The sequence below is a fragment of the Podarcis erhardii genome (assembly GCF_964252035.2).
Source record: "Podarcis erhardii genome assembly, chromosome: 1".
NCBI lineage: Eukaryota > Metazoa > Chordata > Lepidosauria > Squamata > Lacertidae > Podarcis > Podarcis erhardii.
In genome coordinates, this window is record NC_138497.1 from 62,246,508 (window position 1) to 62,269,387 (window position 22,880).

General features: G+C 41.6%; 1 protein-coding gene across 1 annotated transcript; it reads right to left on the reverse strand.

The window, feature by feature from the left end:
- Positions 1 to 6,457: 6,457 nt before the first annotated feature.
- Positions 6,458 to 10,503, reverse strand: FANCF (FA complementation group F). The gene has a single exon (XM_081877006.1). The coding sequence runs from the start codon at positions 9,468 to 9,470 to the stop codon at positions 8,442 to 8,444; it is 1,029 nt and encodes a 342-aa protein (XP_081733132.1). The 5' UTR covers positions 9,471 to 10,503; the 3' UTR covers positions 6,458 to 8,441.
- Between the last annotated feature and the right edge of the window lie 12,377 nt (positions 10,504 to 22,880).

A 22,880-nucleotide genomic window follows, 5' to 3' on the forward strand; every position in this document is an offset into this window, starting at 1 on the left:
ATCCGCTCCTGCCCCTCCCTCCTCCCCTCTTAGCTTGTTTTTGTGTGTAATCCCTCTTTCCTGTTTAACCCTCCTACTCTACCAAATTCTTTGAACTCCGTCCTACAACTGGAAATTGTTAAAGGGTTGGGAGAAACGATTGTTTAGAACATTATTGGTTAGAGCACTCAAGGGAAGTAAACAGAGGTAGGAAATGTAAATACTGATAAGGAATAAGTGAATTTAAAGACTGTAAACATTGACAAGGAGTAAGTGAATATAAGTGAATACAAAGAAGGGGTAAAAGGAACTATTGGGGAGAAGGAGTGAAAAAACAACAACAAAAAAAAAAAAAAAAATCAAACGTGATGTCGTATACAGGCAAGAAGGGAACGAATGGGGGGACCCCCGGAGATAGGAGAGGCTCCAAACAGGAGATTGATTTTAAGTCAGATATTCTGAAGATGTTTGCGGAGATAAAACAAAGCCAAGCGAATGTAGAACACAAGCTTGAATTGGTGGATAATAGGATTGGGAAAATAGACAAAAAAATGGAGGAAACAGTGAACGAACTAAAGGGCCAAATAAAAGAAATATTTAGAAGGACACAGCTCACAGAGGAAGGACTTAAAAAGACAAAGATAGAACTAAGGGATATGAAAAGAGACAAAGAAAAGATCAAATCAGAAGTGTTGGAGTTAAATAAGGCACAGGAAGAAATGAAAGATATTATAGCGATGAATGAACTAAGACAGAGGCAGGTGAATCTGAGGTTCAGAGCGATAGCAGAGATACAAAATGAAAATATTAGAGAAAGATTGACGAGAGAGCTGGCGGATTGGATGGGCCTAACAGTAGAGGAAATGGATAACAGTATCCTGAACGCATTTAGAATGCGGACTAATGCAATAAAAGCAAAGAAACTTATAGGTGACTGTTTGGTTACCTTCAAAGATAAACAAATGAGAGAAAGGATACTCCAGAGGAATAGAGAAAAGAGACTGAACATAGATGGTAATTATATAATTATTTTCAAAGACATCCCAATCAGATTACTCAAAAGGAGAGATTCTTACAAATCTTTGACGCAGACACTAAAGAAAAATAAGATTGAGTTCAGGTGGGAATTTCCTGAAGGGATTTCCTTTGCTTACAGGGGTAAAAGACATAAACTGACAAACCAAGAGGAAACCGGGAAATTCCTTAGAAAATATAAAGAGCTTAAAGTGGAGGTATATGGAGCAGGAAGAGTAGAGGGATCCTCACCAGGAGAATCAAGAGCGGTAGAGGGGGAGGAGGAGGGCGGGAGTGGGTCAGGAGAAGAGGAGGAAGAGGAAACAGAAGATACAGAGAACATACAATAGACGGAAAGACCACAAAATAACTAAAAGAAAAATCAAGCACTATGGGGTTAAAAATTTGGAGCTGGAACATTAATGGAATGAACAACAAAAATAAGAGAAATAAAATCGAACAATGCTTAAAAAAGAAAAATCTAGACATTATCTGTCTGCAGGAGACGCACGTCGCTAGAAAACACAGAAAGATATTAATTAATAAACGGTTGGGAAATGAATTTGAAGCCTTGGATAAGGTGAAGAAAAGAGGGGTAGTATTGTATATTAGAAATAAAATAGAAGCCAAGACAGTGTTCAAGGATGAGGAGGGGAGGATGATAGGGGTTAACATCAACTGGCAAGGGGAAAAGCTGATGATTGTGGGGATTTATGCCCCGAACGGCAGCAAAACTGAGTTTTTTAAAAGATTAGAAGAAATACTAATGGAACATGCAGATCAAAAAATAATCTTGATGGGAGATATGAACGCTGTTGTTTCGTTGGGGATAGACAGGCTTAGAGAAGGAGCAAATAAAGAAGGAAAGCTACCAAAATCCTTCTTCTCCATAGTAGAGAATTGCAACTTGGTGGATATATGGCGGCTTAGGCACCCTCTTGAAAAACAATTTACATTTTACTCCGAACCTAACCAATCACTTTCAAGAATAGACCAGATCTGGATCTCAAATGAATTATGCCCAAGAGTTAAACTAATAGAAATAAGACCAAAAATAATATCAGACCACAACCCAATAGAATTAGAATTAGAAAATTTAGAGGCAAGAACCTTTAGATGGAGATTAAAAGACTACCTCCTGGAAGATCAGAAGGTAGTGGAAATGGCAAAAGAAAAACTGTCAGATTATTTCAAAGATAATTGTGGTAAGGGAACAAAGGATAATGTAGTTTGGGATGCAGGAAAGGCGGTAATGAGAGGGTTCTTCATCCAACAGAATGCAATCAAGAATAAGAACAGAGAGAAAAGCAAAGAGGAGATCCTAAGACAGATAATGGAAAACGAACAGAAACTATCCCAGAACCCTAATTGTTTAAAAACAAAGGAAAAAATAAAAATTTTACAAACCCAGTTTGCTATAATAATAAATAGAGAGATAGAGTGGAATATTAAAAGACTTAAGCAAAAGTATTTTGAATTCGCGAACAAACCAGGCAAATGGCTTGCCTGGCAAACAAAAAGAAGGAAAGAGCAAGGTACAATTAACAAAATAACAAGAGAGGGAGAAGAGAGAACTGACCCCAAAGGAATTAGGAGCGAATTCCTTAACTACTACAGAAATTTGTATAAAGACCAAGAGAGAGTTGGTCCAAGAAAGATAGAGAGATTTATAAAGGATAAAGGGGGACAAAAAATCCCAAAAGAGGGAAAACAAAAACTGAACACTCCAATTGAATATGAGGAAATAGAGGAGGCAATTAGAGATTTAAAGAGGGGCAAAGCACCAGGCCCTGATGGATTCACTGCTGGATACTACAAGGAAATGAAAACTATTTTGGCGGGACCTCTGAAAAAAACCATGAACAACATTTTAAAGGAAGGAGAAGTCCCAGAAACTTGGAAAGAGGCGTACATCACGTTCATTCCAAAACAGAATGCGGACTTAACCCAAGTTAAAAATTATAGACCAATCTCATTATTAAACACGGACTATAAGATCTTTGCAGGGATTCTGGCAAGAAGGCTAAAAAAGGTGTTAGTAGATATTATACATAAGGACCAGGCAGGATTCCTGCCAGGCCGGTTGATGAGGGATAATACAAGAATTATTGTCGACATGCTAGAATTCTTGTCTGTCAGGATTGATAAACAAGTTATAATGATGTTCATTGATGCCGAAAAGGCGTTTGATAATGTGATTTGGAAGTTTATGTTAAAAAATCTAGAACATATGGATGTAGGCTACGACTTCTTCAATGGGGTAAGGGCAATATACACAGAACAGAGGGCCAAACTGATCGTGAATAATATGCTAACAGAAGAGATAAAAATACAGAAAGGAACGAGACAGGGATGTCCGCTCTCCCCGCTGTTATTTATAACAGTGTTAGAAGTGCTCCTTAATTCAATAAGGCAAAACGAGAACATAAAGGGAGTGATCTTAGGTCAGAATACCTACAAAACAAAAGCATTCGCAGATGATCTAGTAGTATTGACAGAAGATCCAGTAACTTCAATGAGAGAGATATTGAAAGAAATAGAAGCATTCGGAGAGGTTGCAGGGTTTAAACTAAATAAAACGAAAACAAAGATGATAGGTAAAAATATAGATTCAAGAACAATAGAATTAATTCAACAGCAATCACAGATAGAGATCGCCAAAAAAGTTAAATACCTCGGTATCTGGCTAACACCCAAAAATATAGACTTATACAAAAATAACTACGAGCCGATATGGAGGGAAATAAAGAGAGATTTAGAAAAATGGGGACGGTTGAATCTGTCATTGTGGGGAAGAATTAATATAATTAAGATGAATGTACTCCCAAGACTAATGTTTTTATTTCAGACCATCCCTATAATAAAGGGGAATAAGATCTTTAAGGAGTGGCAGAGGACAGTCTCGAGATATATATGGCAGGGCAAAAGACCCAGAATACAATTTAAACTATTGACAGATGTAAAGGAAAGGGGGGGCTTTGCCCTGCCGGATCTGAGATTATATTACGAGGCATCATGCCTAAGTTGGCTAAAAGACTGGGTTAAGTTGGAGAATACGGAGCTACTCGACCTCGAGGGCTTCGACAACTTTTTCGGTTGGCACGCCTACTTATGGAAGGATAAGATGAAAGCACACAAGGGGTTTGGTAATCATATCTTCAGAGGGCCGCTAATTGAAGTGTGGGAAAGATATAAAAACGTGTTAGAGCCGAAAACACCACACTGGCTATCACCTCTTGAAATAACAAGTATAAAAACTACTAACATGAGGAAAAACTGGGCGACATACAATCAGCTAGTAACGAAGGTAGATGGGAAATGGAGAACCAAATCTTATGAACAAATAAAAGAACATGTTTATGATTGGCTTCACCATCAACAAGTGAATCAGATGTTCAATAAAGATATTAGAGAAAGAGGTTATGCGGATAAAGACTCTAACTTTCAGACGGAGATAATAAATAGCAAAACGAAAACTATATCAAAGATGTATAAGATGTTGTTAAATTGGAATTTAGGAGATGAGGAGGTCAAATCTGTGATGATCCGCTGGGCAAAGGATATAGGACATAATATACAATTTGAGGATTGGGAAAGATTTTGGAAGGACGGGTTGAATTTCACGGCGTGCATTACGATAAGGGAGAATGTTATGAAAATGTTCTACAGATGGCACTTGACACCCATGAAACTTGCAAAAATGTATAAGGTAAACAACAAATGTTGGAGGTGTAAAGATGTTGAGGGCTCCTTTTACCACATGTGGTGGGAGTGTGGAAGGGTCAAGCAGTTCTGGGAGAAAGTCTATACGGAATTAAAAAAGATACTAAAATACACGTTTTTAAAGAAACCCGAAATCTTTCTATTAGGAATATTACAACAAGAGATTAAGAAAGAAGATAATAAATTGGTATACTATGCGGTAACTGCGGCAAGGGTGTTAATAGCCCAGAGGTGGAAACAGCAAGAAATTCCAACAGTGGAAGAGTGGAGATTCAAACTATCGGAATATGCAGAGCTTGATAAATTAACGGGGAAAATTAGATATAGGAAAGACCAAGTGTTTATCAAAGATTGGGGAAAGTATGTAGATTATCTGGAATGTATTAGTGAAGGTCAAATAACGCTAAAGGGTTTCAAAGATGCACTGTGAAAGAATATGGGTTATTGTTTAAAGTAAATAGAAAACAAAATTAGAAACAATGACAATATAAATGATGGAACGTGTAACCTCCTTTTTATTGCTTCGAATGATTTGCGGCCAAGCTGAAGGAAGTCCTGAAAGAAATAGCTATGTTATAGAAGTATTGTAAGAACAGTGGTTTTGTGTACTTTGTTTTTTTTGTGTGTGTTGGTGTTGGGTGTAGGTTTTCTTTGTCTATGTTTTGTTTGTGCTTTTCATTCTTTTTGTGTGTCAATAAAAAATAATAATAATAAAAAAAAAAAAAAAAAAAAAAGAAAGTAATAGACTATATGGAGATGGCAGAAATGACTGGCAGAATCCGAGACCTGGGAGAAGAATCGGTAGAAGAGGACTGGAAGAAGTTTAAAGACTACCTGCAGAAACACTACAAAGTTTATGAACGTTAAAATGATGTTGGATATGATAATGATATGGCATTAGTGACTCAGTTAGAAAAAAAGTTTGTAAAAATGTAATAGAAAAAGGGTGAAAGACTAAAGGTATATTATGTCAAAAGTAAACAATATGTTAAAGGTGGTTAAAATATAAGAAGGAAAGATCAGAGACATAATAGAATGATTCTAATAATTAGAAATGAGTTTTGAAAGAGGGTAAGGATTTGCTGTATCTAATTGGGTAAAGAGGAACCCAAAAAAGGGAGGCGTGAGGAAGTCAAGAAAGAAGGTTAATTAAGTATGAATTTAAAAGTTGGTGTTTTTACTTTTTGTTAGCTTGATTGGTGTAATTTTTTTGTATTTTTTTTGTTTTTTATCTCTTCTAAGTGTATTGTTGACTATGTTTGTTTTTCTTTATTATTGTTGTTGTTATGTATTCTTTTTTTGTAAAAGCTTAATAAATATATTTAAAAAAAAAAAAATACTAGGGGACTGTGTCCCACTGAACTCAGCGAAACTTCTCTTCTTTTTTTAAGTAAACATGCTTTGGATGCTGAATAGATCCAATGTGTAACAGCAGCTATAATGGAACACTTTCAAAAAGTAAAGCACTGATATGCATCAGTGAACCACAGAGCAACATGTATATTTACTCATAAGTAAACCCTACTGAGTACTATTTGATTAGCCCTTATGAAAGTGTGACTATGATAAGCCTTCTTTTTTATTTGCAAGACAGAGTAGTTTGTTGGCTTGGATACTGAAACAAAATATGGTTTCCCAAGAACAAGAAATATTTCTGTGGAGTGCCCAAGAGGGAATGGCAGCCCAAGACTTCTGTCAGGCATGTTCTGATAGTGGACAAAGATACGTCACTATAGGAGTATAAGGCTTACAGCATTTATTTCTAATCTCATTACTTGGATTCAAAAAAGTCAACTTCTGTCTATTGCAAGTTAACACATATGTATTCCTTCTATTGGCACAAATACAACAAAGGCAACAAATCATTGGGCATAAGTAGACACAAAATGGTTACATTCTGCTTTGAGAACATATGAACTTTTGCCACTATACATAAGAAATTGATTGGAACCAGTTCTACACTAATAATTTCTTGTACTTAGATGGTTCCTTGTTTTGTAGCTCAAAAATACAGTTTTTTTAAAAAAAATTCTACCCATCTTTCCTCACACAGAGAGTACAATTCAGATAGCATTGGCTTAATATCTATTAAATACACAGGGTGGTATTCTACTGATTTTACTTAGAGTTGATCCATTGAAATTAATAACCCTAACATAGTCACGTTCACAAATTTCAATGGGTCTATTGAGTAAAAATGAGTCAAATACCATCCACAAATTTCGGATGTACATGGCAAATGTTTAATATAGAGCTTGAAAACCTGAAGTGATGTGACCAGTCTCTGCTGTGTTACTATTAATGCATATATTAGTTTGAGACCACTGCATTGGACCTATCCACAGAAGTCAGATTATTACATGGAAATTCAAAGTTGTATTATAATAAAGACATAATTAGGAACAAGTATTTATAATTTCAAGCAACTAGAACCAAGCAAGCAGGAAAGACTTCCTGACCAGCCTAACAAGCAGGGATACTTTCCAATATTGCAACTGCAGGCCATCAACAATACAAGGAAAATCAAGGATCGTAACGATTTCTACACAAAGACCACTTAAATATAGGCAATAATCATGCAAATTACACATGAACACATATATGTGGTAGCAATAGCCCCATTTTTACTTTACTGAATGTTGTAGATCTTGTCTCAATTGGCTATGGTGACAAAAAACAAAAACAAAAACAACAAAAACAAAACAGTGAAAAAGACTATGGGCCCGCATGTGGCTCTATGGACGTAAGAGGAAATCTCTTAAGTGGACCTATCCAATACATCAAAACAAATCAGTGTTTTGTATTTGTAGAAGAGTATTGACAGGAGACACACTTCACACTGCCACAGTATGTTTTACAAGAGGTTCTTCACCTATATCACTGCTGACAACCAAAATATGAGTCAGTTAAGTCATGAATACTGATTAAGTTGCTGATAACTGACTGGGAAATACAACTACCTCAGGTAAATATTCCTCCCTATGTTTAACCAAGATTCACAAGCTCAATAGCAGAGCCGACATAGCAATGTCCACAGTGTATCAACATGTAGAGTACTACTTGTGTGAGCTTTTAAAAATGTCTAGTGCTGGGTAATTTTGTAACAATTTGTGATTGCTCCAGAATTCAGGATGCAAATCTTTGTTCTAATCTTTTGGTAGACATGGCAGTCTCACCTACACATTACAGAGACATACAAAAAGGACAGGAAGCCATGTTGTCCCATTAAGAACATTTCAGTGTGACAAGGACCTAAGTGTCAAAACAGTGTTCTGCAGAACTCAAATGCTTGCACACTCTCTTGCATCACTTTGGTTCGTCCTAATAACATTTACACATACATAAATCACTAGCATTGCATCCATAATAATGTGATTTTCAACATGCACTTCTGAGCATGTAAGGTGCAACTAGTACTTTTTTTTAATACACTTTTTAGAATAACTTTCTTTTTACTCTATAACGAAGGGCTGAAGATGACAAAGCACATGAGGGAGAATCTATTCTATGTGATTTAATTGCACTGTTACACTTGGGAGTGAAAACCTAAAACTGAGAATACATAGGAACACATTCCTTTACATGAAGCAATCCTCTGCTGGAAAACAAAAGAAAAGAAAAGAGTTAAGACACTGGGAACCTGGAGGCCACTTGATCTTAAGTGAGTAGTTCTGAATGGAGAATCAATACACAGTCATCTTTCCTTTAGGTATAGTGTTTGTTTTTCATTCTAGGTTTTCAAATGATTTGGCTGGCGGGGGAAGGCTTCGCGCGAGGAGCTTTTCTTTACAAGCAGACGCCTGCACGTCCAGCAGGAGATCAGTCCAAACACTCAGGCCTCGTACTTCAAAGCCCCCATCCTGGGCTGTCAGGTCTCTGAGCTGCGCCAGCACCGCGCTGCGTAGAGGCTCCGGCCCTTGGCAGAGGCAGCCGACACGCTCCCGCACCTCCCGCCAAGGCGCCGCCGCGCCTTCTCCGAGGCCGCCGGCCCCCCACTCCCCGCGCAGCGGGTCGTAACGGAGCCGGCTCCCCCAGGCCGCCAAGAGGCTCAAGTAAGGGGCGCGCAGCTCAGGGTGGCGGCTGCAAAGCGAGGCCGCCCACGAGGCCGGCAGCAGGCGGAAGAAGGCGGCCAGGCGAGGCTGCTGTTGCTGCTGCAGCAGCCAAGGGAGCAGCGCCGCCCTGGCTTCCGCTTCGCCGCCGGGCTCCAGCAGCGCCGCCGCCACGGCCCTGTGCAGCGCGGGGCCGCAGGGCAGCTGCTCCAGGAGGGCGCCCTCCTCGCCGCCTTCCTCCCGCAGCCGCGCCAGCAGCAGCTGCCCCTGGGCTCTAGCCGGAGAGGCCTCGTGAGGAGGCGGCGGCGCCGAAGGGAGGAGGAGGAGGAGGAGCTGGGCGGCCGCCTTTCGCCTCGCCAGGCGGTGGGCGCGGAGCTCCCCGTCCTCGCCGTGCAGGAGGGCGCGCAGGAGGGCGCGGCAGGCGTCGGAGGGCAGCGCGCGGTTCTCCAGCAGCGCCAGGCCCAGCAGCTCCGGGCAGCGCTTCAGGTGGCCGAGGCCGAGCGGCGCTCCCCGGCTGCGCAGGCGCCGCTCCACAGAGGCCCAGATGCCGCGCTCGGGCGGGAGGCGGGCGTGCAGCCCCTGGAAGAAGCGGCCCCAGCTCAGGGCCCGGCGCACGGCCGCCGCGTCCCAGCCTCGCACCAGGCCCGAGCGCGACGCCGCCAAGAGGCTGGGCAGCAGCTCGGCTGGGGAGAGGAGCGTCTCCATGGCGACGGGCCCAGCAGGGGAAACAGCGGCTCCTCTTGCCGCCTTTCCTTGGCGCCGCCGGTTTGAACAGTGGAGAGGCCCGCCTTCACGTTCGTGAGGCTAGCCAATCAGAAGGCAACTCTTCCCTGGATTGCTACTGGGCGTTGGAAACGCAACTCTTTCTGTTTGAAGCAGGCGGGCTGAAAGGGTTGCCACGCCTCTTTCTCTGCTCTGTAACTTTTGATCACAGGACAATTCCGTCTTTTTTTCCTTTTTCTGTGGACCTGCGAAGGCTGCGGGTCAGGTGGCCGAGACCAGATGTTCCAGGACGGGACAAAGCTAGAGGGTTGTTGTGCAAGAGATAGATTATTTGAGCCTCGTTCCAGTAAATGTCCTCTGTCCCTACAGAATCCACGTAGAAGGACCTGCTGTCTGAGCCCCGTTTGAACTACTATTGAGTTCCTGGCTTGTCTACCTGGCTCAGAAAACAGGGGGAACAGTCGCTGCATCCCCGAATAGTGCACTTGAAAACTAACCCCAAATTGCGGAGGAGACAGCTACTGACTGTGGGCGACCTGCTGTTAGATTTTAATAATAATAATAATAAGGATCAAAGAGCCACTCGTTCAGATTAGCCCTAACATTATTCACCAGCAAGCCTTACTGATGGTCCTCTGAACAACTTTGTGTGTGGCACATACTCAATGTCAACTTTTCACAAAGTTCTTCCCCCTCCACCTTCCCCTAAAACTGCCAGGTCAGTGGTATACACTGTGTTTATCATGTGTGCTCCATGTAGCCACATCTTTATCGAGATGGACAGCAGTGGTGTAGCATCATTTTATGTGCCTTACAACATGAAGATTAACATACAGTAATTAAAATAGTAGTCATGAACAATAAATAAAACACATTAAAAAGTACACACAAAAATTGAACAGAGTGTTGGTGCGAGTTGCAATCCAGGAAGATCTGGACGGCCATGGGTGTAGCCGGGGGGGGGGGGGGCAGCTGCCCTCCAATCAAGTAAATAAATAAAAAATACAACTAAGTGAGGTTCTGCCTTCCCTAACATGAAGCCTGGCTCTGCCCCTGTGGAGGGCCACAGATTCCCCATCCCATTTTTAAATTTAGTATGAGATGCATCTATTAAAGTGCAACTGAAACCCAGTTTTAACGGTACTGCATCAAGTGGAATTTGTAGTCCAAAACATTTGGAGGGCTCTGGTGACTGTGAAGGCTGCTCTTAAGATTTGCTAGCCAATGCTTCAAACTGACCAGATCATTTTTTGACCGATTACAGTCTCTGAAATGAACCCACTCCTGATTTCAATTATGAAAAAGCTTCCCTGTAGTTTCATTGTTGTTTCTGACCTTCCTTTCAAAACACACATAGAGAATATTCAAGTGTAAATGACAAACTACATGTGTAGTTCTGTGTTGAATGACATATAGTCATGGAGAACTTCTGGCCCTCCAGATGTTGTTGTACTCCAACTCCCATTATCTCTGGTCACAGTTTCATCACCCCTGATGTACAGAACCCTCTGCAAGAAATTTGAAAAGGGGATCCTGTCCGTTTTCTCATAACTTCTGGTTTAATATGAGAAAACCCAGCCATTTAAAATGTTTGTGCTGCCTTCACAACTGCTTGAATGCCTGCCAAATGTGTGAAATTTGATCAATAAAGGAGAAAGTACTCTTTTGTTAGATAATGTGTGTCCCTCAAGGGAGTCATTGGATTAGAGGCCTCAAAAAACCAATTCCAAGCTATAAAAAGGAAACACTCCAGTATTCCAGTGAACTATAACAGCAGAAGACTGTGCACAACTTCATAGCTTCATTATTTTGCTCGAGTTCTGCTTTATGTTAAACTCAGGTTTCAAACAAAATATTCACATTATTTTTGGACATATATATGTCTCATCACTTCTGTTCATAAGCCAACAGAATCCACCCAGAATTTAAACTTGTCTGACAGGTTCTTTATAAATGAGTGCAGTGGCATGGAAACTGTGGCTTCTTCCCACACAGCCATGGTAATATTTGGAAGCAGAAACCATATGGCTAGACACACAGCACATTTTCACTCATTTATTGTTCTCCCAGCCAGGCAACAACTAGGCTGCAAGAGACCCTTGTGATCGGCCCTGCCCACCTTTTCTAGTTTTGAAACATTCCAACGTAACTTAGGCAAAATGAGAGGAAAGTGACCTCTGTTCTGCTTTTGATACGTACATATGAAGCAGCCCCAACTCCATCTCTCCTCCCCCAGACCAGTACAATATTTGTATTAAGAAAACAAGAAGGAATCGCTTCTTCTATATATCCTGTTGCTGTGCAGACAGCTGCTTTTTCAGTTTAGGATTGCTTTTGGCATACCCTCTAAGTACTAAACAGAAGAACATGTGTAGATGAGTCTATAATATTTACTTGGAAGTAGGGCTGTGCACACACTTCCATTTACTGTGCATCTGCTTTGGGAAGTGATGCAACACACAACAATAGCCACAACCCAAATATATCCTGCCATTTCTTATGGAATACAGTTATTCCCCGAATGATGAGTTATCCCCAAAACCACCTTCAATCCAAATTGAGAAAAAGAATGCCTAGCTGTGTTTTAAGTTGGCAACATGTGCCTGCCAACCTAGCAGTTCGAAAGCACGTCAAAGTGCAAGTAAATAAATAGGTACTGCTCCGGCAGGAAGGTAAACGGTGTTTCCGTGCACTGCTCTGGTTCACCAGAAGCGGCTTTGTCATGCTGGCCACATGACCCAGAAGCTGTCTGCAGACAACCGCCAGCTCCCTCAGCCAGTAAAGCGAAATGAGCATTGCAACCCCAGAGTTGTCTGCGACTGGACTTAATGGTCAGGGGTCCCTTTACCTTTTACACAGCCCAAGTCCCACGGTGTTCAGTATATTCCTTTGTCATTTAGTATAAGCAACATAAGGCATACTTCAGAGTCAGTGATCACTTTTGAAAATCTTGATTTTTTTCCCCAGTGGATTTGAAATGAGGAAAAGTAAAGAAGTGTGTTCTGATCCATCAGCCAAACATTAATTCATTCAGAATGGTCTTGAAACAAAATTGTAGATTAGAGGCTTGGAGTGGAGTTCTTAACTCCTTTTTTATGTGTGAGACAAAAGGCTTTTTTCCTACACAGGAGAGGTTTACTTGGTATTAAAGTGATATTTTTACACTAGAAAGTGTGATATTTTTACATGTATAAAATCTGGTGCAGGGCAACTGTGACTTCCGCAGAAAGCTGATTGCTTGGTTATTGCCAGAAAATTTTGGGGAAGATAGTTTGAAGTTCATTCATTGGCAACTAATGGCTGGACAATCTCCTCCACCTCCTACTCCAATGGGCAATTTACAGATAGTTTGAATCTGGAAGTGAAAGACAGCAGAGTTTAGAGCTATGCATTTAACTTACCCAGTTGATTCCTGATTGGTCTATGGGGATCCACACTGCTGGTTTGGAAATCTAATGTACGATTGGGATGAGTGGTTTTCCTGCCAGCTAAAAGTGTCTGCTTGCTTCCACTAGTGTATTCGTGCATAAAATGAACATTACAAAGATACCACAAGTGGCCACGTTCTTTCTTATGAAGGAAGCTAAATGCTGCAGAATTGCCCCTCTTCTTACTAGCCTGGGGGAGATGGGAGCATCTGAAGATTCTTATGGCACAAGCTACTTGGATTTTCTTCTGTGTCTGCCTATACCTTTTGAGTTTCTTTCAGGCTAAATGTCCTGATACTTCACAGCTACCTTGAGAGAATCTGTAGTTATGTGTATGTGCTTATGCACTCTCACACGCCCCACCCACAGACACAAAGAGACAGGGTTTTTTTCTTTATTAATCTGCAATAAGTTTCTAAGTGTCTGTTGTTTCCATTTTCATTTCTCCAAAGCTTTTTATGTGCATTCTTCCAGCACATTTCTCATTATTCTCTCAGTCTTTCCTCTGCTGGATAGCTAAGCTTTCCAGACATATAACCTGAAATGTCCTGGGAGAATTTACATAAAAACAATAAAGCCAAGGAAATGGAAACCACAGAATATATACATCAGTTTTTCAGCCTTTGCTACGGAGCACATTGGTTCTTGTTTGCTGGGGAATTCAACTTTCCATATTAACATCCATTCACTATGAGGCAAATGTACAGAGCAAGGGATGCTTGAAATCATTTGAGTTGGCGTGTGTTTCATGACTTAAGTGAATACTCTGAATTTGGTGGCAGGGCTTGTATGTTAATCTCATTAACCATAAAAAGAGTATTTGTGCACAAATTCTCACACATCAAGAAGAGTGCTCTGTGCAAAATCATCCAAATGGTAGGATCAAGCTAATGCACAATTTAAAGAAGCAGAAAAAACATTCATATGTTCAAGGAAAGCTGAAAGGTGCCTGCAAAATCTAATGGTGCATTTGATCATTCTAAACCGGAAAGTTTTGGAAACAGAATAGACTGTGTGAATCAATATAGCAATACAGATACTGGGATTGGCATAGGCATAGAGAGATTCTTAGCCAAAATTGCATGGGAGGGCAGTGATTGGGTCTGCCCCTGTCATGTCGAGAGCTGGGGGCTGGGGTGTCGTTTAAAATACAGCCGTGCCTTGGTTTTCAAACAGAATGCATTCCTGAAGTCCGTTCAACTTCCGAAACATTCAGAAACCAAGGCACGGCTTTCGATTGGCTGCAGGAGTGTCCTGCAGCCAATCGGAAGTCGTGGAAGCAGCGCCGGATGTTCGGTCTCCGAGGCAAAGTTTGCAAACTGGAACAACTCCTTCTGGGTTCGAGTTCCAAGCTGTTCATGAACTAAGCTGTTTGAAAACCAAAGTGTTATGTACTGAGTTGAACAGGATTCAAAATGCAGCAGTCTGATTGGTCCTAGAACAATGCAGCAGTATGATTGGTTTGCAGGAGCCACCCAATCCAGCTCCAGATGGAAGTGAATCCACAACCTGATTGGCCTACAGGAGAATTCCGGAATTAGCCAATCACGTGCAGCCCATTGGATAAATAATGTATATAAAGCAGATACTCTGGGGAAACTTTCATTCCTCCTCACCACTATGAGCTGAATGAAGAGCATGAAATCCACTCTCGACTCTGAGTATATTTCACAAAGTATGACTGTACTTTCAACTTACTTGGGGGTTATGGTCCAGGGATAGTGCATAAAGCCAAAATCGTGTATAGTCAAAACTCCAAATGCCTTCCCAAGGCCACTTAACACTTTCCCTGTGCCTCTGAACACTCTCCAAAGGTGAGCTCAATGGCAGGTAGGATTGTTGACTGTACTATAATGTGCACTTTGCGGGTTACGTCCTCCTATCATAGCAAGGGGCAGTTCATTAATTTGCCTCTTTGCAGATACGTGAAGCAGAAGGCAATACCAAGTGTTTGTCTGCAGCGAACCAGACTTCTGAATAGCATTTCTTTGTTCATTACCATAAAAACATAGTGTTTATGTTTGTAATACAGCAAACACCAAGTGTTATGGACCTCTCCACAATTCTTTTCTTGAAGTATTCAAATGACCAAATAAATACAATTATTCCATGTTGTTGTTCTTTAGTCGTCTTAGTCGTGTTCGACTCTCTGTGACCCCATGAACCAGAGCATGCCTTGGAAACTCTCACTTTCTTTTCAGAGCTTCTCCTTTTTTATGTCCATGGAGTTTTCTTGGCAAAATACTGGAGTGGTTTGCCAGTTCCTTCTCCAGGTGGATCACATTTAGTCTAAATTCTCAGCTATGTCCTGTCCGTCTTGGGTGGCCCTGCATGGCATTGCTCATGACTTCCTGAAGTTATTCAAGTCCCTTTGCCACGACAAAGCAGTGATCCATGAAGGGGTATTCCAGGTACTATGATACAATAGATTAGAGCTGATATTAAAAACTGCAACAACTTCATCTGCAAACTGAAGCAGAATAGCTCATGAAAAATAATGACGCTTGATTCTGCTGAATTTAAAAACGGATCCTAAATCTTAGCATTCCGGAAAAAATGTATGCTCGGACTTGAAGCCTGGAGAAATTGGCATTTAATTGGGTTTTAATAGGAAAAAGGGTGGGTGACACAAATCATTTTCTTTCTGCCTTTACAGTAAGCAATACTGGAGATGATCCAGAAACGTTCCCTTTTCAAATATTTCTCCTTCCCAACACACCCGATTCTAACCCTTATCATTTTTAAAATAGTACTTTTACTACTGAAGGAAGCCCACATGGGGTTCTCAGGTAGCTGCCCATCCAGGCATTGACCAGACCAAGCCCTGCTTAGCCTCAGCAATGTGACAGCTTCATATACCCCCAAGACTCAGACCATGTTCTGGAACCTAGCCAAGAAAGTAAAAAAGCTACACACAGGGACTTGATAAGCAGTTAATGGTCCCACTGATTTCAGTGGGAACTATTTATTGGGGAGCATATCCCGTTCAATATGGTGAGGCTTCCTTCTGATGAGCGCCTGAGGGCCCCATCCTGCCACTCACCACCTGGTCTAGGGCAGGGCCTGACAGGCTCCACAAAGGACTGCTGCCACTGCTGCTGGGCAGAGAAGGCTCCGTTTTTGTTTTTAAATTGCTGTTATTTTTTAACTATGTCATTTTAAATTGTGATATTAATGCTGCATTCTTAGTTTTAGATTTTGATTTATGTGGAAATTGTTTTCCATTTGGTTGTGTATTTTTTGATGTGGTTTATTTATTGTTTATGTCTTTTGTAATTATGTAAATCTTGTCATGTTGTAAGCCGCCTTGAGCATTGTTTTTAACTGTGGAAAGGCGGCATACAAATAAAATGATGATGATGATGATGATGATGATGATGATGATGATGATGAATGGTCATGCATAGAATTGCACTGCTACTGTGCTTGAAAATGTTCAGTGAATGTGTCTGTTTTCTTACATTTACATTCTGCCTTGCTTGTGTATTAGAACTCAAGAAGGCATACTTGTGCTTCCCAGGTAATCACCTGCTTAGCTTCAGCAAGATGGTAGCTTCATGTGCCTATAGACCTTTTCCTCCCCCCCCCTTTTTTTTGTATTACAGATTTGAAGACCCAATGTCTGAATTCTCAATAACTTAAAAGCAAGTAATATTTTCAGTTAAATGATTCCTAATGTGAGAGCATGGCTTCTCACTCTTAACTCTGCCTATCACATCCAAGAGTTAAATGAGTAGCTTGCTTTCCGTTTGTCTTCATTATTGGCTTCTCTGGACATCTGCTTTTAGAGCTGGCTTGAAATTTGAACCTGCTATATTCAGCAGCATGTGTTATTAATGTACATTGGGTAAGCAGCATGCCCATTGTTTGTAAATCAGAATATGATTAAGAGCAATAAGCAGCAAAATCTCAGCCAACAGCAAATTAGGAAAACGTGCTTGAAGTGCAGGTCCTAAATGCATAGAAAAACAATGTCATTTACCAGAAAGGAAAGAGAGAGAAACCGAAGATGCTTTGCAGTCATCCTCAATAACAGCTGTGCAGCTTCACTGAAATGTCTCAGGGCCAGTTCATTCTGCTGCTTCTGCTGCTGCTGTTGTCATCTGTTCAGTATTCGTAATAGCACATCTAAAAGATCAGAAATTTTGGTCCAGTCCTTCCAGGTCTGTGTGGGTTTGCATGTAAAAATGAAAAAATACACACACATGGAAATGGAAAGCTAACATATCAAAGAGATGACAGTGCTGAGGTGCTACCTTTCCACATTCAGATTTTCCTACTTGGGGTATTTTGATATGAAGAGTATTTGAATATGTAATTATGCACATGTTTCAAGTGGCATAATACCAGGAGGACTGTTCGAATAAGCTTTCAAATCTTGCGAGATGGTATCCAATGGAGTTCTTGGCAGAACCCCAATATTGATTTGGCTACTTTCAGAGAGGCACAAAGATGTTGGTCAGTAACTTACTTCAACATGAGGACTGGCATTCCCATGGTGAATTTCCTGATCCCTATTTTTATTGTGAAGCAGAGCTCCCCAGATGAATTGGGCTCATCTATTCAGTGATGTTGCAGCACACTGAATGCTAGTTCTCTGCTTCCTTGGAGGTTTTTAAGCAGAAGTTGGATGGTCATCTGTCATGGATGCTTTAGCTGAGATTCCTGCACTTCAAGGGGTTGGACTAGATGACCATTGGGTCCCTTCCTACTCTAAGATTCTATGATCACTCAAGTGGGTGAAAGGTGGGGAAGCTTTGATGGCCCAAACTTGTTCAGCTTCTCAATACATTGGGGGTAGTGAATTCACGCTGAATGTAATATATACACCTGCTGAGCTTCCTCTTATTCAAGATAAGGGAGATGTGATTGCTCAGTCCATATAGACAAAGCAAGGACCTAGTGGGTCTTGATGTTGCAAATGCATCTCAGAGGTGCATTGGTGGAGTCATATTTGGTCGTAGATATGAAACCTGACCTGCCTTTTTCAAGGGTTGAAATTTCTCTTTGAGACTACAGATGGCTGGACTTGCCACCAAAGTCTTCAGCAGAGGCTCAGGACCAGAGGAAGGTGGACCTGCCAGCACTCTTTAGGCTCTGCAATGTTTAAATGGACGATGACTTCATCTGGTAATGGAAATGGGATCCATACTTGGAATGGGGTCAAAAAGTTGGCTCACACACGTGAAAGGCTAAAAAACAAAAGGAAACAATCTCAAATTAGAACCTGATGCTATCTCCTATTGAAATTAATACACTTTTTTTTCACTGACTTCATTAGAAGCAGATTTGTCATTTTAAAAAATACTTTAGAATACTGCAAATACAAGGTCAATTTCACACAAGAGCTAGCAAACATTTGGAACACGTTACCAGGGAAGGAAACTGAAACAAAAATATTAATGAGTTTATGAGAAACTTAGATTTGTATCCTGCAAGGAAGAGACTGTATAGTAATATAAAAAGCAGAAATGTGGGATTATAGATAAAGGAAGTGCAGATGGGCAAGCTGACTGGGCTTTACTTTGCTTTCTACAAGTTTTTAAAAATTGTATTCTTCTGGAATGGTAACGTTTTCGGGCTTTCTTTTCTTTGTATCCTTTCTCATGTGCTTTTAAAGGAGTAGTTTATTGCTTTTTTAGAAAAGCAGTTGCTCTGAGTCTTAGATAATGCAATAATATGATTGTGAAACAGAATCATAGTGTTTATGTGCAGGATATTTCAAGTTTTCAAAGCACTTCATATACATCATGCCAGTAATCCACAGAAGAATGCTAGAAGATCGACCAGGATGCCTGTTCCCATGTTGTGAGGGGAGAACACATGAAAAGGGATTGAAGGTTGGCAAAAGAGCTGTCTTCTTTTTTTAAAAAAAGAAAGAAAGTGTAGCATAAAAAGATAAAGGTACCCCTGCCCATACGAGCCAGTCGTGTCTGACTCTAGGGTTGTGCGCCCATCTCACTTAAGAGGCCGGGGGCCAGCGCTGTCCGGAGACACTTCCGGGTCACATGGCCAGCGTGACGAAGCTGCTCTGGCGAGCCGGCACCAGTGCAGCACACGGAAACACCGTTTACCTTCCCGCTATAAAGCGGTACCTATTTATCTACTTGCACTTAAGAGTGCTTTCGAACTGCTAGGTGGGCAGGAGCTGGGACCGAATGATGGGAGCTCACCCCGCCGCGGGGATTCGAACCGCCGACCATGCGATCGGCAAGCCCTAGGCGCTGAGGTTTTACCCACAGCGCCACCCGCGTCTGTGTCTTTTTTTTTTTAAAAAAAAGAAAGTGTAGCATAGGCTGTCATAAATCATGTGATCATTTACCCAGATGGTTCAAGAGAAAGGATTACATTGACTTTATGTTAGAACACAGGTGAGATTCAGTGCTGGCTGGTGTCCCTTAGGACCAGAAGAGTGGAAGACATGGAGACCAATAGTTGGTGGAGCCAGAGCCAATGATTGGTGGAGCCATTTCCTGAAGAGGTTGCAAGAAGGCAGGCAGATGGAGGCTGGCTGGGGGCAGATTGAAGTTGCTTGGGCAGTGCCCCATTTAACCTAACAGACCAGCCTCTGCTGGTTAGATCAGGGATATAAGTTAGAGCCTTCTCAGTGATGGTACCGACCCCCTCAGCCCCCTTCCTAGAAATATCTACCTTAGCATCTCCACATGGGTGTCCTCCAGACATTTTGAGCTACAAGTCCCATGTTGCCTGGGGCTGATGGGAGTTGAGCCTTCAGATGTTTAGGACTACATCTACCTGGACTCTTCCTTGCTGCAGGCCCTTCGTAGCCAGCTGCAAGTATTTCTTTTTCCATCTGCTTTTGGCATGAGAATAATATTTTCTTCTTTATTCTGTGCTATTTTATGACTGTTCTGCTTTCTGTTTGTTTTAAAGTACTGTTTAAATGAATGTCAACATGGTTGTAGGAGTACGGTGCTTTGCTGTTGTTTTTTACTCTGTAATGGGAGCTAATAAAGTACAAATAAATGAAAATAAAACAACACAATGCCCAGACTCAACCGATTCAACAAATAGATTCTTGGAAAGGGATCCAATGTCAGTCAGATCAGTACAACATCATAAACCAAGCAGAGGTACCACTGTTGCAGGTTTGCTATATGTAAGGGTGAGATATTATAGGAGCTTTTTCTGACAGCCCCTTTGTTTGATTTCCACAACTTTCATTCCAACTCTTTTCTCTCCTCTGCATCTCATGCCTTCTTATAACTTCCATGCCACACTCATAATCAACAACATTTATAAAATTACAAGACAAGAAAGGCTTTTATGAATGGGAAGTGGAAAAAGTCATTAATTCAGTTGCAAAACAACAACACAAAAGGGAAAATCGGAGTTGTAGCTAACCCTACATTGTTCTCTATTGGATTTATGATGGCACCTTCCCAATTTTAGTGACTGAGAAGATTAAAATTTTGCATCGGTTCAACTATAGGCCAGCTGCTGCGACAGGTGCTTCTTGTCCAGACACCCAGATAGCAGGCTGATGGGTCATAGCATCCCAAATGGTGAACTTGGGGATAGCCCAGATATGAAACATCATAGCGTGCCCCTTAACCTTGGCCAACCCTACCAATCAACAACCAGCAGATGGACTGCTTGATTTCAGGATACACACTCAATGCCTATGCCAAAACCTGCTGACATTGGTAGTCCATAAAGTTGTGGTAGTCCCAATACCACTGTCCTGTATCTCATTGTTATTATATTATACACGGCCCCCTCCCTGCCTGTGGCTGCTCTGCACCTGGGCCCACAAGGCATGAATAGCCCTGATCCAAGGACAGTTTTGAGCCTCTTTCCATTCCAATGTCTCATCTGCTCTTCTGGCTTCCCAGTTGCCTCAGAATATTCATGTGGAAAAGCAGAGTTTTCTTCAAACATGAGCCTTGCAACCCTATGGGTTTAGACCACTGCTAGTCTTGCACATGGATAGCCAATATGGTGTTGCTCTAGAAGTTTTGGACTACAACTTCCATAACCTCTGACTATTGACCACCCTGCCTGGGGCTTTTGGGAGTTGTAGTCCACAACATCAAGGGGGCATCACATCTCACATCTCATTAAATGGGTAAACAGGTCCACTGGCACAAAAGTTGAAGACGGAACTGCTAGACAGAGAAAAGCTGCAATCCAGTGGCACTAGGGAGTACATCCATATTGGTTTTCTTTAGGATATCAGGCACATGGATGAGCACAGCTGACCCCCAAAGTACAGATGTATGAACTGCTTCAACCTATACTGGCTCCCTCCCTTTTCAAATGAGTGACTGAAATAAGGCAGAACTAGCCACAAATGAGGACTTGAATTGTAGTGTGGTAGAGGCTAGGCCATGGGACACGGGTAGCGTTGTGGTCTAAACCACTGAGCCTCTTGGGCTTGCCGATCAGAAGGTTGGTGGTTCGAATCCCTGCGATGGGGTAAGCTCCTGTTGCTCAGTCCCAGTTCCTGCCAACCTAGCAGTTCGAAAGCATGCCAGTGCAAGTAGATAAATAGGTACTGCTCCAGCGGAAAGGTAAACAGCGTTTCCGTAAACTACTCTGCTTTCGGTGTTCCGTTGTGCCAGAAGCGGCTTAGTCATGCTGGTCACATGACCAGGAAAAACTGTAGACAAACACCAGCTCCCTCAGCCTGTAAAGCGAGATGAGCGCCGCAACCCCAGAATCGTCTGTGGCTGGACTTAACTGTCAGTGGTCCTTTACCTTAACCTTTTTTAGAGGGTAGGCCAATGTATTATCAGTTGCTTTCTAGGACCAACTCAGTAACAATAACACTCCCATTCTTGAATTTTAAAATGTTGGGGTTGATCATGAGGGACCCTGAAAATGTAAGGCAAGACGTTAGCATCTTAGATAACATTTTTTATATTTCCTCTGCAAACCTTATTAAAAGCTGTCCTTTGAAGAGTCGCCAAACTCGGAGACAAAATTCAATCACAAGTGTGAAACAGAAAAGGCGCAAACTTTGTTTGAAGTGCAAATCCCTCCATTATTTGTAGCTTATAATGTAGATTTCAGCTGTATGTTTGGCAGTCTGGTCTAACCAGGCCTTCTTCTATAGGGTTTGCTCTGAGTTGTGCAGATTTACTAGCCTTTGTTAAGCTATATTTTGCAGAATGCATTAGCATTTGATGGCTGCTCAGCAAAAGCAAGAATAAAAGCTCAGTAAATGTATCACATGCAAGAGAGAAAAAAAGTACAGACTAACTAAATATAGACATTTTGGCATGTTCTCCTCCCAGCCATATGTCTTGGACCATTGTTTAAGGCACGCATTATCCACCATTTTAAGGGGGAGTGTGTATGTGGCTGCACAACCTTTCCAACTTTTTTTAAGCGTGCTCCACAGTTAAATACACATATACATAACTGGCTAGTTTATAGCCTGGAATCTGGAATAAGTTCAGAGATTCATTCCAAATGCAGGCTTTTTCTTGAGCAAAGTATGAAGTCATGCATTTTCTGGAAAAATTTGGATTTTCTTGATCCTGTGTACTTCAAAGTGCACAGAATCAAGTTTAAAAGACCATTTACCAGCAACATATAGATAGCAAGGAGGAGTATGACTGGTGCCAGTGGATGGACTAAGTTCTTCTCCAACTATTACAAAAAGCAATTTCCTCCAGTTCTGCTAAGGTGGTACAACCCATGTTTCTGTCCCCAAGGCAGCTGTCAGTTTATTTGTGTGTGGATTTTGGAGGAATGGCTTCAATCAGTCTGGCTTCAGGCGTCAGGGAAGAAGTATGGTAGAAAAAAGCAATTTCTATTTTATCTATGCAGCCTTTGCCAACCTGGTGCTCTCCAGACGTTTTGGATTATAACTCCCATCAGCCCGCTAAAACTCCTGTGTTGACTGGGGCTGATGGGAGCTGTAGTGCAAAACAGCTGGAGTTTATCATCTGAAGCTGATCTCCTGTAAGGAACAAACTTCTTCAGCAAAAAGGAG